Raw genomic sequence first — 16,749 nt, 5'->3', positions numbered from 1 at the left:
CAAACTTGATACCAAAAGCACTATCCATAAAAGAAAAAAACTGATAAATAGACCCTATCAAAATTAAAAATTTCCACTTTTCATAAGACTGTTAAAAAGATGATTAGACAAGCTAATCACAAAGGAGGAAATTGAATATGTAGCAAACTACATATTCAATACGACAGCATGTAGGTATATAAATAATTTTTAAAGCAGTAAAAAACAAGATAATTCAAATTAGAAAAATGGACAAAAATATGAAAGAGACACTTCACTGAAGGTGTTACACAGATGGTAAATAACCCCATGAAAATATCTCCACATCATTAGCCATTAGGGAAATGCAAACTAATACTGTAATGAGATATTATGACACTTTTACTAGAATGGCTAAAATTAAAAATAGTGACAACACTAAATGCTTGTGAGGATGTGGAGAAACTGAATCACTTACACATTGCTGGTGGGAATATAATGGTACAGCCACCCTGCAAAACTGGCAGTTTCTTGTAAAATTAAATATGCAACTACCATGTGACCCAGCAAGTGTACTCTTGGGCGTTTATGTTAGAGATATGAAAACTTACACAAAAGCCTGTATATGAATGTTCATGATAGCTTTATATATTATATACAAAAACTGGAACCAGCCCACATATCCCTCTGTGGACGAGTGGTTCAAAAAACTGTTGTAGATTGGTGGAATATTACACAGCAGGAAATCAGAGCAAACTGTTGACGTATGAAACAACTTGAATGACTCTCCAGAGAATTACACTGAGTGAAAAAATCAGCCCCAAAAGATGACATACGGTATGATTCCATTATATAACATCTTTAAAATAACAAACTGTCGAGACAGAGAACAGAAGTGTGGTGACCGGGAGTCAGGGAGCACCTGGGGCTGTGGGAGGGCCGGTCGGGGCATGTCTGTGAAAGGGCAGCAGCAGAGATTCTTGTGGTGATGGGGCTGTTCTGTGCGTTGATGCGTGGTTTGCGATCTCTCGTTTGTGGTGTGTGCTGTAGTTTTGAAAAAACTTGGGGAAGCTGGGTAAACGGATCTTTGTATTTCTTAAAACTTCTCGTGACTCTACAGCTATCTCAAAATAGTTTAATTAAAAAGTTCATGTTACTTGGTTTGGTATTTGGTTGAGGTGCTGCTGTAAATATAGATGTTATTCTAAGTGCTGGAGAGGGTATATTTAAATTGGAGCAAAATATTCCATTATTGATTTTAAAAGTGAATTTAATATGTCCAGCCATACATTTTTGATAATTTGTGAAGACTCAATTTATGAACTAGAGTCAATTTGTATTTCCTCAGGGTTTAACTCACCTAGGAATCAGTGAAGACCAAGAAAAAAAATCAATGAGAAAATATTTTTTCTCTGGGTTTCCCTAAATTTCTCCAACTTCTGAATATTTGATTTATATATTTTACACTTCTGAAATATAGAGTAGAACATAGTACATAGTTTAATTTTGATGGAATTTGGAAAACATGTTAAAGCATCTAACATTGTCGGAATTGGTAACTGTTATGTTTCCACAAGTCTGGACCAGTGCAGAGCTTAGCTGATTTAACCTCATTTGAAATCTCAGCAGCCCTGGCAGAAAGCCCTGTTCCCAGAGCACAGATCTGCACATCCTCACGGTTCCATCCCTACTGCTAGACTGTGAGTGAGTAATGAGCGTGCTTCCTGATTAACTGGTAAGGTGAAAGGCAGGCATCGTCTTTCCACTTTTTGGGTTAGAACAGCATTCAGTGTGTAAGTAGAGCTACAAACGTTTGCCAACTGCAAACAACCTAGGCAGAGACACCTAAATCAGTGCTTCCCTTTAATGTGCCTTGGAATCACTTCAGGATCTTTTTAAAATGCAGATTCTGATTGAGTAGGTCTAGAGCCTGATATTCTGTAGTTCTAACAAGTTCCCAGGTGATGCAGATACTTCCGGTCCACAGACCTCTCTTAGAGTAGCAAGTTCTAGATAATATTGCAGATTTGTGACTTTTTCATTTGGCATTCCAAAGACGAGGAACAAGATAGCAACTGGCTTCATATTAAAGGCTTATCCTTTCATTCAAATCAGAGTTTGAGAGAAATGATAGGAGAGAGAAGACACAGGGAGAGAAGGGGGAAGAGGAGCAGCTAGCCAATGGCTAGCCAGTGCCGTGGAGAAATCCTTTCGAGAGCATCAGCAGCCAGCACTGCAGGAAGTCGAAGCACTGGAGAGGGTGAGGCTGAAGGCACTTCAAGCAAGAGGAGCAGTCAAAGCCAGTGTTGAAATAGGTCTGCTGGGGTGATGGAGGCTGGAGCAGAATAGCTACTACATTTCTTTGATTTAGCCCAAAACACAGGCATTGGGAACCTTCTGGAAGTGTGTTTCCCAGGGTGGGCTTCACATTCAGTTTAGTGACTCCCAGGGACAGCCGTGTGTCCCATGAAGAAAAGCACACCATGCAGAATCTGCCTTTCTGCAGTCTTTTGGGAGCTCTGAAGGTATGTAGTAGCAGACCAGTTACGAAGCTGGGTCCTTCAGCCCTGCGCCCTGCACATCTGATCTGCGTCTTTGATGACATCGCAGCTGAACTAAAGAGGCTAGGAAAGTGACTAGCACTTGTCCAAAATGTGTCTGTCAGAAAGGTGGTGAAGTTTATTTGCTCACCTCAGTGTTACCTGGGTCACTCAGGTATAATGAATAATTGTTATAGAGTGAGGTTTTACTGCAAAAAGAATTTTCTTTTTTTTTACAATTCTATAATACATCATCTGCATATTTTATTGGTGTTCACCACCTCAAGTCTTTTCCATCACCATTTATCCCACCTTTACCCTCTTCTGTCTCCCTCCACCCCCTTTAGCCTTCTGGTAATCACCGTGCTGTATCTGTATCTGAGGGTTTTTTTGCCTAATCCCTTCACCTTTTTCACCTAGCCCCAGGCCACCCCCTGTGACAGCTGTCAGTCGTTCTCTGTTTATGAGTCTGTTTCTATTTTGTTTGTTAGTTTATTTTGTTAATTAGATTTCACGCATGAGTGAAATCACATGGTGTTTGTCTTTCTCTGACTGGGTTAACCCTGGTCAGTTATAATGAATAATTCTTACAGAATGAGGTTTACTGTATTCAAATTTTAATGAGGTACTGCTTTATGCTTCCTTTCTAATACATTGAAAATGTTTTTAGGATTCCAGTTAATTATTTTTATTATAAAGGTAATAAAAGTTCATTAAAATGTAGAAAGAAAAAAGCCCATATTTTTACTATGATTAACATTGCTTTCAGCATTGGAGTGATTATTTCCCTGGAGCCTGTGTGTGTGTGTGTGTGTGTGTGTGTGTGTGTAAAACTGTTACACTTTATATGCAAGATTTCATCCCATTTTTAAAGACTTTCCATACAAGCATTTCTCCATGTCTTTACATGGAGATTTGAATGCCATAAGTAACACTGAAAGTGTCTGAACCATGTCTCATTGAGGTAACTAGGCCCCTAACTATGGTCATTTGGATCAAAAGATCCTTAAAGAGCAGTCAGTGTTTGGAATATATGTGGGAAAAGGGGAAGTAGAAATAGATGATTAGGAAATATTCTTGTTTTATGGTACCTTTTCTTTCCTCTAAGTTTAAAATTATCTCTAAATCTTAAAGTGTGAGACAGCTCTGTTATTTTATTAAAGAGATTCACAGAGATGGGTATTTTACTTTGTGAGTAGTTATATTTACAGAGTGTATGTACTCCAGAGGAATACCAGATTACTTTTTGCAGTTAGTCTTTCCTCACCACCTGGTCTTAATTAAAGACCTAGTAAAAAAATCCAAACAGGTGCCTTGCTCCCAGGGAGATAATGTTGTAACACAGCGCTGACCTGGGGGTGCACACAGAGTGCACCTGGAGCACAGAGAGGAGGTGCACAGGTGAGCTTGCAGCCTTGAGAAAGACTCCTGGAGAGAATGATAACCTAAAGGAAGTAAGAGTGTGTAGGGGGGACCCGAGGAAAATGTGGATGACCCTCTAAGGCAGAGGGACCAGCAGGTGTCATGGGTCCATCCCCGGAATGGTCACTGCGTGGAGATGGAGTGCTTGGTAGTCACATGACCACCTGCATGACCCAGTGATCCTGCCCTTACCAGGTGAAGAGAGAAGGGGCATTATCAGAAAGAAAAAAAAAACAACTAAACTAAACAACAAATAGGTGGATATATTATAAGGTAGGGGAGCAGAATTTCCTTTATAAATGCTGGTACTTGTATTTTTGGTGACCATCCTTCCATATCTCCTTGGCCCCTGAATTCTTACCAGTTACAAGTATGTTGGATCCCTCAAGATTGAGGAGAAAAAAAGGTTGACCACCGTTGATGTAGCTGATGGGAATCCATCAAGTGTTTAAATGACTAGGATTGTGATTAAAAAAATGTTCATTTGGCTATAGTTTGATGGGTGGATTTAAAGGGGGAGGGAAAGACCGAGGTAGAGAGACCATTTAGGAGGCTCCCACCTGGACTAGAGATGTGGTGATAGGGTTAAGGAGGAGGCAAACAGTTAAACTACTTAGGGGGTAAAACTGGCAGGCTAGAGTGACGGGTTTGGTGGGCTGGTAGAGGGACAACCGGAAATGGTGTTTGACTCCCAGGTTTTGGGTTGGAGTAAATTGATGAGTTTGTTAACTGCAGTTAGGGTACAGAAGAAAAGTAGTAGTAGTAGTACATTTTTAGATTAGTATCTCTTTTTCAGTGCTTTGGTGTTTCTAAGCTGGGGTTTACTAGAAACCATAGCCTGAGGCAAAGCTAACATAATGGAAGGCAGTACTGGGAAGTGCAATCCCTGGGAAGCAAGCATGAGGCGGGTGAGGGAAGTGAGGCAGGGAGGACAGAAAGCAATTGTAAGGCAGTGTGTTATGCCGACCTGGCCACCACGTGATCAGGTGAGTTGTCTAGACAGACTAAAGGATGCTCCATAGGCCTGGTGGTCAGTTGGGAATGTAAGGAAGAGTCACCCTTGCCGTCTCCTACATCTCTGCAGAGATTCTCACCAGGGAGTGTTGTTAGACTTTTGCTCTTTGACTGGGATAAGGAGCCACTCTGGCAGCCAGTGGAAGGCAGATCTCATGCCCACCAGTGTGGTGTGTAATATGAATTGGGAAGGGGTGGGAGGAGCTGGAATCTTGGGAGGCCCCCGTGGCAGGTGGGACTGCATAAATATAGAGACATGTAAACAGGATCCAAAGCACTTTTCCAACTTTTCTCAACCCTTTGTTTTATTTCCTAGTTTCCCTGTTATAGTCTATAAGAGTTTCAAACTGCTCTGATTTTTATTATACTGCTTTATTTTTATTACTGCTCAGGTTTTAATCTTAGATTCATATTTCCCTGGTTTCTATGAGCCCGCTTCCTCCATTCACATAATTTCTAGACTGTGGGTTTAGTATAATTGTGTTCCTCTATTTATTTGTTTGGTTCATTTGGGCTCCTGTAATAAAATACCACAGACTGGGTGCTGGCTTACAAACAACAGAACTTTATTGCTCCCAGCTCTGGAGGCTGGGAGTCTGAGACCAGGGTGCCAGCACGGTCAGGTGGGGGCCGCTTCCAGGTCGCAGACCTCTCACTGTATTCTCTCTTGGCAGGAGGTGCAGGGAGATTCCTCATTCCCCTTTTATTTAGTTTTATTGTTTTTCCATTACCATTTATCTCCCCTACGCTCTGCAGAACTCCCCCTACCTCTCACCCGACCCCCGCAATCTAATTCCTTTCCTGAGTACTCCGCTCTCACGCTTTCACGACAGAATCATTTCCCAGAGGTCCTTGCCTCCTAATGCCATCAAATTAGGCCATTAGGTTTTCAACATACAAATTTTGAGGGGACACAAATACTCAGACTAGAGCAACTCTCTGACTCATTGCTGAGAGAATGGAAACCTACTCTGACAGATCCCACTAGGTAATTGTTTCCTGTATTCCCTGTGTATCATTACTATGCCGATCTCTGTAGCCTGCTTCCCAGATAGACAAGATACACTAAATGTTTCAGTAAAGAACCATAAAAGTAATGCTGTAGAGTGAACTCTTTTTTAAGGGTTTCATAAATAGGGAATAAAGGGAAGCATTTAATTATGAATATGATAACAGAATTTTTTAGGTTAGTGGTTCAGTAGCTTTTTGATTATAGACTGTGCACCAGGCTATTGGTTGAGTTTCTGGATACAGTCCTGAGCAAAAAAAAAATCACATCTTTGCCTTTCTGGAATTTACTGTCCGGCTGGGGCGGGGTAGAGTGGGGTGGGCACAGGAACAGGCATGGGTCGGGGGATGCTGTGGACACTGTAAAAAGATTGTGGATTGGGTGTTATCACAGAGAAGTATGTGTCAGAATGAGACAATAGAATAAGGGTGGGGATTGGCTTGGTCAGTGGACCAGGGAAGATTCCCATAGGAATGGAGAAGTAAGAATTCACAAAATGAACAGGGAATAAGGATGGGTGAATAATTAGCAGGAGGCGTTTTTTTTTTTTTCATTGAACAGATGTTTACTGAATGTCAACTTTGTGGCAGGCACAGTTGTAGTAGATGTTGGGAGTCCAATTGTGAAGAACTCAGGCAAAAACTTCCACCTTATGAGAGTTGTTGGTAGTTTGGACAGGATGATGTAGATGGTTGGAGAGAAGTAGCCTGATAGGAAAAATGTTTAGGAGTTAAAATTGTACAGTTAAAATGTACAGTTCTTGGAGGATGGGGTCAACTATAGCTGAGGGAGGAGGATGAGAAAGTGACTTAGGTTTCTGGCTTGTAAAACCAGGTGGGTGGTGATCCCGTCTTGGAGCATGGGAATACTAGTGCAGGTTAGTTTAGAGGGGGGTGGGGCTATCCCCTAAGTTTAATTTGGACATGCAGAGTTGGAGGTGCTTTTGAGATATCCTCGTGGAGATGTTAAATGAGTGTTGGGTCCATGAGGCTGGAACTCAGAAATGCGCTTTGGGGCCATCGAAACTCATGTGCCAGGTACTTCCCTAGGTGTAAAACACAAAACAAAATTTTTAACCCTTGCCCTATGCAAATGGTTCATAGGTGATAACAGAAGATATTGAAGTTTTGACATAGCAGTTATATATCTCACAGGCTTATGATTTAAGATTCCAGGTTCATGATCTAATTAGACTTGATGTTTCATTCCAAATACTGAATTTACAGTCAAATATCATTGTGAGAACATCCATGGCAGGGAAGTAATATATCTGTGAACTATTGAAAAAGGCTGATGAAATGAAGATGGCCTGCATTTTTCCCAATAATAGTTTCAAGGCAGGTAAAGATTCTCAGCAGAACAATGACCTAATGAATGTAAGCCCAAAAATAAAAATGCGAATAGGAGACAAAAGGGATATTAATGAAACCTGTCACCCATGGGGCTCATCAGGTTTTTTTTCTTTTTGTATTTCTAGAAAAGTTCCAGAAGGTTAATCTTCTATTAGCCACTTAAAATTATTCCTGGATTTTAATTATAATTAATATATTTTTCTACTGAGTGTTGACCTGTTTTGCCACTTGACTTTCAGTTTTAATTGTCATCAGAAATCACTTAGAATATTTTCCTTGAAACAGCCCTCGCTGATATTTGGTTTCATTTCTGCTTATTATTTGTGGAGAAAATGTAACATGAATGCAAATAAATCCTCATGCTTAATAATCTATTTTAAACATGTCCATGGGAGAACTAAATGTTTCTTCATAAGAAAATAAGAAACATTCTTTTTTGTGTGTGATAAACATGCTGGTAGGAATTAGAAATATATCAGAAATAGAACAGTGGTATAAATAGAACACTGCCTAAGGTTCTTCCTTAAAATGTACTCATAGCATTTTTCCCTTTAGTTTTATTGCAGGTAGGGTTTAAGTTAGATATACCTTGAAAATAAGTGAAATTTTAGTGCAGTGATGATCTCTTTGTAAAAATAACTTTAAATGGACCCCTCCCCACCTCATCCATTACACTTAATTGTTACATATTCTTTTTTGGTTAGTTTGTTAAAAGCTTTCTTTTACTCTACCTACAGGTAAACCAAAAAACAACAACAAAACCCCTCAAGAAAACCAAACAATTCAGCTCCCAAAAAGTAAACATTTCTGTTGTGATATAAATTTATTTGTAGACTCTTCCTTTTAATTTTAAAGCAGATTGCCCCCTGAAATTGATTGCTTTTTGTTTTATTTTTAATGAAATAAATTTGGGTTACCTCTGAGATGAAATGCCTTGCTTGCTCTTTATTTCAGGATCCATCTACCTCATAGGAGAACTCAGGAGTATACTCCCCTCTGTCCTAGTGTGTTCTTTGTCTGGCATTCTCCTTTTCTAATCAGAATTCCTGAACATGAAATGAAGCAAGGGCTTATTGTAGGCAAAAATATATAGGCCCTTGCTACCTGTATAGGAATTCTAATTAGAAAAGGAGAATGGTAGACAAAGAACACACACACACGACTTTGTGTGCGATACCTGTCCTTATTTAATGGGTACTTCCCAATCCAAAGCTTCTGGGGAGATCTATATGGTGTGTCAGCTTCTTCTAAGCCTATTTCCCTGGAGGTGTTGAGGGTAAGGAGTCCTCTGTTTGGGTCTGTTCAGTCAGTTACCACATTACCATTTGCTTTTTGCTTAAAAAAAAAAAGTCCCCATCTATTGATGTGTCTTTCATTCTTATCTTTTGTCCTTTTGGGTTGTAATTTTTGTTTTTTAAAAAAATCCCTCTACTGTCATTTTAGTGTGATTTTGAGATGCAGGGTTTATGGTTAGTCTGACCTGTTTAACCAGAAATCCAGGAACCATTTGTTTATTGCTCTCTCTCTAGTGCTTGGCACATACTAGGTTATGAAGTAAATATTTGATAAATGAGTAATCGAATCAATTGCATTAGAACTTTTTATAGTAATGGGAGGCTTTGATAGCAGAAAAATATTATGATTATATATGTATATATAACCTAAAAGCATCTTTTAAATGTAGTTTTGCTTTAGCTTCATTCCACTTTTTGTTTTTGTTTCTCAAGCTGGCCCAGGAAACTGAAAATTTTAATGTGTGTCCATCAACAAAATGAAAAGGCAACATCCTCAGTGGGATAAAATATTTGCAAATCATATATCTGATAAGAGGTTAATATCCATTTTATATAGTAACTCATACAATTCAATACTAAAAAACCCCCAAATAAGCCAATTAAAGATGGGCAGATCTGAATAGACATTTTTTCCAAAGAGGTCATACAGATGGTGAATAGGTACATGAGAAGATGCTCAACATCACTAATCATCAGGGAAATGCAAAGGAAAACCACGATGAGACACCACCTCACACCTGTTAGAATGACTGCTATAAAAATGAAAAAAATTGTTGGCGAGGATGTGGAGAAAAGGGGTCTGTAAATTGGAACAGCCACTGTAGAAAGCAGTATGGAGGTTCTTCCAAAAATTCAAAAGAGAACTATAATATGACCCACCAATTCTACTTCCGTACATTTCTCCAAAGAAAACAGCAGTGTGACTTGAAAAGATATTTGCAGCCCCATGTCCATTTCAGCATTATTCACAATAGCCAAGATATGGAAACAACCTAAGTGTTCGTCAGTGGATGAATGGATAAAGAAAATGTGGTATATACATACCTGTATTTGTATGTATGTATGAATGTATATGTATATATGTACACACAATGGAATATTATTCAACCATATAAAACATGAAGTCTTGCTATTTGTAACAACATGGGTGGATCTTGAGGGCATTATAGTAAGTGAAATAAGTGAGATGATAAAAACAAGTATAGTATAATTTTACTTATATGTGGGATCTAAACAAAACAAAATAAGAAAACCAAGCTTATAGATACAGAGAATAGATTGGTGGTTTCCGGAGGTGGGGGGATAGGAGGTGGACAAAATGGATCAAGGGAATCAGAATGGTACAGACTTCCAGTTACAAAATAAATGTCATGGGGATAGAATATACAGCAGGTGATTATAGTTAATAACACTGTATTGTATATTTGAAAGTTGCTAAGGTCTTAAAAGTTCTCATCACAGTAAGAATAATTTTAACTGTGTATGATCACAGATGTTGACTAGACTTACTGTGGTGATCATTTTACAGTGCATACAAGTATCAAATTGTTATATATCCAAAATGAAATTAATGTATGCCAATTATATTTTAATACACAACAAAGTGTTCACTATTTCAGGGTGGATATATGTTTGTTTACTTGGTCAAGAACAATTAATAGCTGTTACATTAGGCTTAAGACATGACATGTGACCATTTATAATTTTTTAAAGATTTTATTTATTTATTTTTAGAGAGGGAAGGGAGGGAGAAAAAGAGAGGGAGAGAGAAACATCAGTGTGCGGTTGCTGGGGGTCATGGCCTGCAACCCAGACATGTACCCTGACTGGGAATCAAACCTGCGACACTTTGGTTCACAGCCCGCGCTCAATCCACTGAGCTATGCCAGCTAGAGCCTACCGTTTATAATTTTTCTCTGTAGGTAGACTTGTATTGAGTCTGATGTATGTAGCAAGCATAGTCTTTATTCTTATTCATACATATATTTAGGTAGTTCTAAAGAGATTATGGTGCATGGCTTTCTAACTACCACAGCCCCCTAATCATGGGCCCTTTGTGGTTAATAAAGTCTGAGATCACTGCCTCAGTATGGCATCTCATCCACTTTGCTTTTCAAAGTGAAAATGTGAAGATGGGTAACAGCTAGTAGGAACAAAGAAATTGAGTTATACAAGTGAGAATAACTAGTAAAATTAATACTTCGAACAAGCAGATCGTTCTCCTTATTCATAAAGGCAGCCCTGACAACAGAGGTGATTATAGAGAGATACCAGTATGATAGACGTTCCATGATTTGGCTATAGGGCTGGATCTTGGGCCTGCCAAGTGGGGTGCTTCCACCCGCCCTACCCCAGGAAATGAATAAATGAACTTTTGGAATTTACCCCTAAAATTAGTGACTAATTCTAAGTCCAAATAATGAGCAAGTTAAGCTCCGATACATTTATTTTCCCCCAATCTTTGGGATTTGTAAAGGAATCTACCCAGAAATCCAAAGAGAATTCTTTCTAATTAAAAAGGTTATCTCTGCAATAAAGAAGGAAGAACCCACATCACAAAAATGGTAGAAATTTAAAAGAAGAATTAAAAATAAGGTTGTAACTTTTGACTTTGAAGCAATAATACATTTTGGTTCTTTTCACTTTCACCTCAAATGTGAAATTTCCGCCATGGTTGACTAAAAATAAAACGACAGAACAGCAGTGTTTTGGTACTGCCTTTGCTAGAGATGTATATATTTTTAAAGGGTTAAAAAAAGCTAAACTGATCCTTCATAATGAAAGGCAAGAAGTCGAAAGTTATTTACAAACCTCATTTCTCATTTACTTTCTGTGTTTTGGGCTCATTTTCAGGCAAAAGGACTCCTGTGGAAGATGGACGTGTTTGTTTATTTTCCAGAATGTGTTCCCAAGCCCATCTGTGAAATGTGATAGTGCTGCTCGGTGTTGAGATGCTTGAAGAACACCCACTGACCTGCCGACGCCTTCCATCCTACTGCAACCATGGTCTTCTCTGCAGTGTTGACGGCGTCCCACACTGGGGCAACCAACACCACGTTTGTAGTCTATGAAAACACCTACGCGAATGTTACGGTGCCTCCACCATTCCAGCATCCTGGCATTGGTCCGCTGCTGAGATACAATTCTGAAACCATGGCTCCCACGGGGATGAGTTCCTTGACGGTGAATAGCACAGCTGTACCCCCAACACCAGCCGTTTATAAGAGCCTGAACTTGCCCCTCCAAATCATTCTTTCTGCTATAATGATATTTATTCTGTTTGTGTCTTTTCTTGGGAACTTGGTGGTTTGCCTCATGGTTTACCAAAAAGCTGCCATGCGATCTGCCATTAACATCCTCCTTGCCAGCCTGGCATTTGCAGACATGTTGCTGGCAGTGCTGAACATGCCCTTTGCTTTGGTAACTATTCTTACTACCAGATGGATTTTTGGGAAGTTCTTTTGTAGGGTATCTGCTATGTTTTTCTGGTTATTCGTGATTGAGGGAGTAGCCATCCTGCTCATCATCAGCATTGATAGGTTCCTTATTATAGTCCAGAGGCAGGACAAGCTAAATCCATATAGGGCTAAGGTTCTGATTGCCGTATCTTGGGCGACGTCCTTTTGTATAGCCTTCCCTTTGGCTGTCGGAAACCCTGATCTGCAGATACCTTCCCGAGCCCCACAGTGTGTGTTTGGATACTCAGCCGATCCCGGATATCAGGCTTATGTGATTTTGATTTCTCTTACTTCGTTCTTCATACCCTTCCTGGTGATACTCTACTCGTTTATGGGCATACTCAATACTCTTCGGCACAATGCCTTGAGGATCCATAGCTACCCTGAGGGTATATGCCTCAGCCAGGCCAGCAAACTGGGTCTCATGAGTCTACAGAGGCCCTTCCAGATGAGCATCGACATGGGCTTTAAAACACGTGCCTTCACAACCATTTTGATTCTCTTTGCTGTCTTCATCATCTGCTGGGCCCCGTTCACCACCTACAGCCTTGTGGCAACATTCAGTAAGCACTTTTACTATAAGCACAACTTTTTTGAGATTAGCACCTGGCTGCTTTGGCTCTGCTACCTCAAGTCTGCATTGAACCCACTGATTTACTACTGGAGGATTAAGAAATTCCACGATGCCTGCCTGGACATGATGCCCAAGTCTTTCAAGTTTTTGCCGCGTCTCCCTGGCCACACAAGGCGCCGGATACGCCCCAGTGCCGTCTATGTGTGTGGGGAGCATCGGACGGTGGTGTGAATGTTGGAACTGCCTGACGTTTTGGGTGATGGTGGTTCTTTATCTGACTCTGAATTTTCTTTCACGTGGCTGTTCCACTTACACTTTATTGTTTTTCATAGGTTTGTGTGTAAGTGTGTGTGTGCAGTATAAAGAAGGAATGGTGACCAGTTATAAATCTGTTACCAAGGATACACAAAAGGGAAGTGATCACCAATGTTACCTCCAGGATTCAAGAGAAATCCTTGATTCAGGGTGGGGAGATGGTTTTTGTTTCTTTGGTTGGCTTAGTTTTGGAGGTAGGAATCAGGATTGTGCTTCATTGAGCCTGCAGTTACACTGAATTGTAGGTGTTTGGTATGCTGCTCAGGTGTTCTTAGTTGAGTTTATTAATTCTTTTTCTTCTGGAAGACACTGCTGCTTTCTGCCATCATATTGGAGCCAAAAACCACATACATCTCAGTGGATAAACATTTACTTTTATTTTAAAAACCCCAAGGGGGTTAGTGACATTTTGAAGGTCATTAATATTTGCTTTGGTGCACTTTAAGAAACAATGTACAAACTAATTCAGTCGTGTTTTTCAGAATTTGTTTTTATACATGACATGTTGTACTTTAGGAAACATTGCATTATCATTTCTAAGGAGATAGTTTTAAAAAAATTTTTCATCTGCATGCGCAGTTTTAAAGGAGAGAACAGAAATGTAGAAATTTTTCTAAGCACAATAGGGATTCTTCAGAGTAATAGGGCAAAGTTAAGGAGACAGAGCACCCTTGCAGATTTAAATGGGATGCAGTGAGGGGCGGCTGCTGTGGGCTGAGGGGATTCCTTTTATTCAAGGGTTCTCACTGAGTCCAGCAGGCCCTACCACTTACTGGACACTTACCATGTGCCAGGCACTGTGCATTTTTTTATCCTCACAGCATCCTGTGAGGTAGGTATTATTTCTTTTTTAAGATGAAGAAAGCAAGTCTTAGAGACTAAAATTCTGCCCAAGGTTAATGGTGGAGCTGCAATCCAAAACAAATTTACCGAGTCCTGGGGTGGTGCTGTTTCACGCGTCATTCAGGTGTGGGTGCTGCAGAGCCAGGGGGAACTTAGTATGTCCTTTTATTTTTTTAAGACTATACAACCTTTTAAGGATAACTCTACTTTTTAATTACCAAAAGAAATGTGAAACTATTGTAAGAAAGTCTGGGGAATATAAAATGAAATAAAACCACTCCCAATCTCCCTTTCATAGTGGAACTTTAAAATCTTAGATAAAGGAGGCTATCAGGAAATAAGGTGATTTTTTGATTTACAAAACGAGTGACTTAACAATTACAGAGAGGTGAAATGCAGCTGTACGAAGGTCCTGGCCTTGCGGGGTTGGAGGTTTCCAGTTGTTCAGCTGTTTCTGAATGTTCTGGGGCTTCCAGAACTGCACTGTTACCTGTGCTTGCCCCAGCAGCGCTGGAGTCTGGGAATGCGTTCAGAGGCGAGTCTGCCACCAAGAAGCAAATCTAAGCCCCACTCTGAGCATAGAGCAAGTTGTAATAGGGCAGATCTGGGGTTTCAGGTGATTATTTTCTTGCTTGTGATCTGACCCTCAAGGTGATCCAGACCCTTTCTTTGGTCCCTTTCTCTCTTAAACCACTGATATGGTCTGTAAAGTAGCTGACAGGGATGGGGCTTCAGGCTAAGGCTGTATGTAAGGGCTGAAAGTGTAGCCTCTTGGCTACGTCATGGGCTTTATAAATAAGTAAGTTAACCATGAACACTTATGGATTTATAGCATCTTTTCTGAATTTTAGTGCTTTGTGAGCCAGTGGGGAAAAAGGGCCTCTGTTTCCTCAGTTATACAGCCAGAGAGCTGGATTAAAGGGATGTAAGGTCTGGCCCAACTGTACTATGCTTTCCTCCACGTGAGAGTGGAGATTTTTGGAGAACCCAGTTGAGGACAGCTTCACTCTTTGGTTCCAGCATTACTTCTTTACTCTTTATTTTACTAGCTATTTCTGAACAGCGAGCATCTGAAGAGCATGTGGCACAGTGTCATCAGAGGTTAGGACTTTGGCAGGTGGATCACATCACAAAAGACCTGGGAAACCTTGCCGTTGCAATCGAAACAGTGTCGGAACTCATTCTCCAGTTAAAGAGCTTTTTTGGACTCAAGCATGTTATTTTAACATGTTGTTTTGAAATCATCTGATGATAGTCACCTACCTCTGGTTTCTGCCTAAGTTCTTCACAGGTAAAAATTTTGTGTCCGTAAGTATCTTATAGAACACAAACACTATGGTAAATACTAGCAGCATGTAGAAGGGTATCTACTTTCCATTTTCAATATAAACTGGATTTCAAGCAGACATTAAGTACATTTCCTTAGACTTTCTCTAAGGAAAATTAGCATGCTCTGTATTTATCTTATATATTGGTGGTAGGCCTTGAGACTCCTATGTTGGAGCTGAAACTGAGCTTTTGCCGTCTTTTGTCATTTTTTATGAGCAATTCTTAGGTACTTTTGTGCAGCCTTGTAGGCAGTGTTATCTATCATTCAGTGAGAGCCCTGGAGTGCCTGCTGAGATGCACGGTGTTTGTGAAAGAAAACAGAAGAAAGGAGGCTTTGTGCGAATTCGTTGACAAGGACCAGCAGTTCTCTTTACACTGGATAATCTTGATCAGATGACAGTTTACAAATCATTTTGAGCGTTTTTTATTATGTATAGATTTTGAAAGTTTTTAAAAAAGTACTCTGGAGTACCTTTGAAAAATTTAGGTGCAGACTCATATGTTGCCTATTCCCCTATATTTTCTTGAGGGGAAAATAAATACCACTACTAATTATTGCCACTGACTGACATAATCAGAAATGCTTTGCTTTTATTTTTCTTTTGGTCAGTAGGTAAGAAGCATGAAAGACATAGTGAAATATTTGTGGTCAAAAGAAATTCCTAATAGTCTGCAGTAGTGATATGTAAACTTCAATATGAATATGTGTCTAAGTGTTCCCAGGGGGGCATCAACAGTGCAGCTGCCCAGGACCCCCAGAGGATCTGGGATTGGGCCCAGGAATGCATGCTTTTGTTTTGTTGAGCACTGTGCTTGCTGATTCTGACACAGGTGGTCCCTGGGGCATGCTTCAAGAAACGCTTCTGTTGAAAATATACCCACTTCAACATTGTCTGTTTTGTGTTGGAAGCCATTGTCTTCTAGTGCATGGGTAACCCACATGAAGAGGAGAATCTACTTGTCATTGAGCCTAATGTGCTGCCACACGTGTTAGTGCTGGTTCTCACCAGTATTAGCTGTACTTTCCTCATCTGGCAAAATTCTGGTCAACCGATCTTGTTTCACGGTAGAGCAAAAAGAGTGACTTAATACTTGAAAGTCATGACTTTCTGGAGTCTAATTCCCCTAGTATCTTCTTTTCTCTGAGACAGAGATCTTTATTGTATGTGACCTACTGGGGGGTATGAGGGGAATGTGAAGGTTCATCTAATTCCTATTGCTCTGCTTATACCAGTCGTGTTCAATGGAAGCATGAAGAAAATAAAATAACCTTTTAAACCTGTGTATGTTGGTTGCTAACAAAGATATTTAATTTTTTCATCTTTTGTTTACATGAAAATATTTATGTATTATATATCACAGAAAAATGTTCACTTGCTTCACATTTTATTCTTCCATGATTTTAGTTTAAGTTAAAGGACTGCTTAATTCAAATTATTTTCTGAACCATAGTCCTTCTAAACTGCCTTTATTGAAGACTCAGTTTTTACAATAAAAGTATCAAAACACTTGTTTGTTATTACAGATAAATGGTAATACATTTCTTAGATATATATTGGTACTAGTATTTTGTAATTAAAATAATTTATTTTACAATAGTACCTGATCTGTATGGGGGGTCACTTTGAATTTTGGGCTGT

At 39.7% G+C, this 16,749-nt stretch overlaps 1 protein-coding gene across 5 annotated transcripts in view; it reads left to right on the top strand.

Moving 5' to 3' along the window:
- Positions 1 to 16,391, top strand: part of GPR63 (G protein-coupled receptor 63) — a 66,231-nt gene extending 49,840 nt beyond the window's left edge. For 2 of the 5 annotated variants that reach the window (XM_036024494.1, XM_036024498.1), the window contains one exon: positions 11,444 to 16,391. In XM_036024494.1, coding sequence (XP_035880387.1) covers positions 11,594 to 12,853 — 1,260 coding nt within the window. In that variant the 5' untranslated portion in view covers positions 11,444 to 11,593 and the 3' untranslated portion in view covers positions 12,854 to 16,391. Of the gene's footprint in view, positions 1 to 10,172; positions 10,280 to 10,470 lie in introns of those variants that run through there. The other 3 variants (XM_028510453.2, XM_036024497.1, XM_036024496.1) reach the window with 2 other exon arrangements.
- The last annotated feature ends 358 nt before the right edge of the window (positions 16,392 to 16,749 follow it).

This window comes from Phyllostomus discolor, chromosome 4 (genome assembly GCF_004126475.2).
Source record: "Phyllostomus discolor isolate MPI-MPIP mPhyDis1 chromosome 4, mPhyDis1.pri.v3, whole genome shotgun sequence".
Taxonomy (NCBI): domain Eukaryota; kingdom Metazoa; phylum Chordata; class Mammalia; order Chiroptera; family Phyllostomidae; genus Phyllostomus; species Phyllostomus discolor.
The sequence above is the reverse complement of the archived record's forward strand: the minus strand, read 5'-3'. Positions and strand labels throughout refer to the sequence as shown.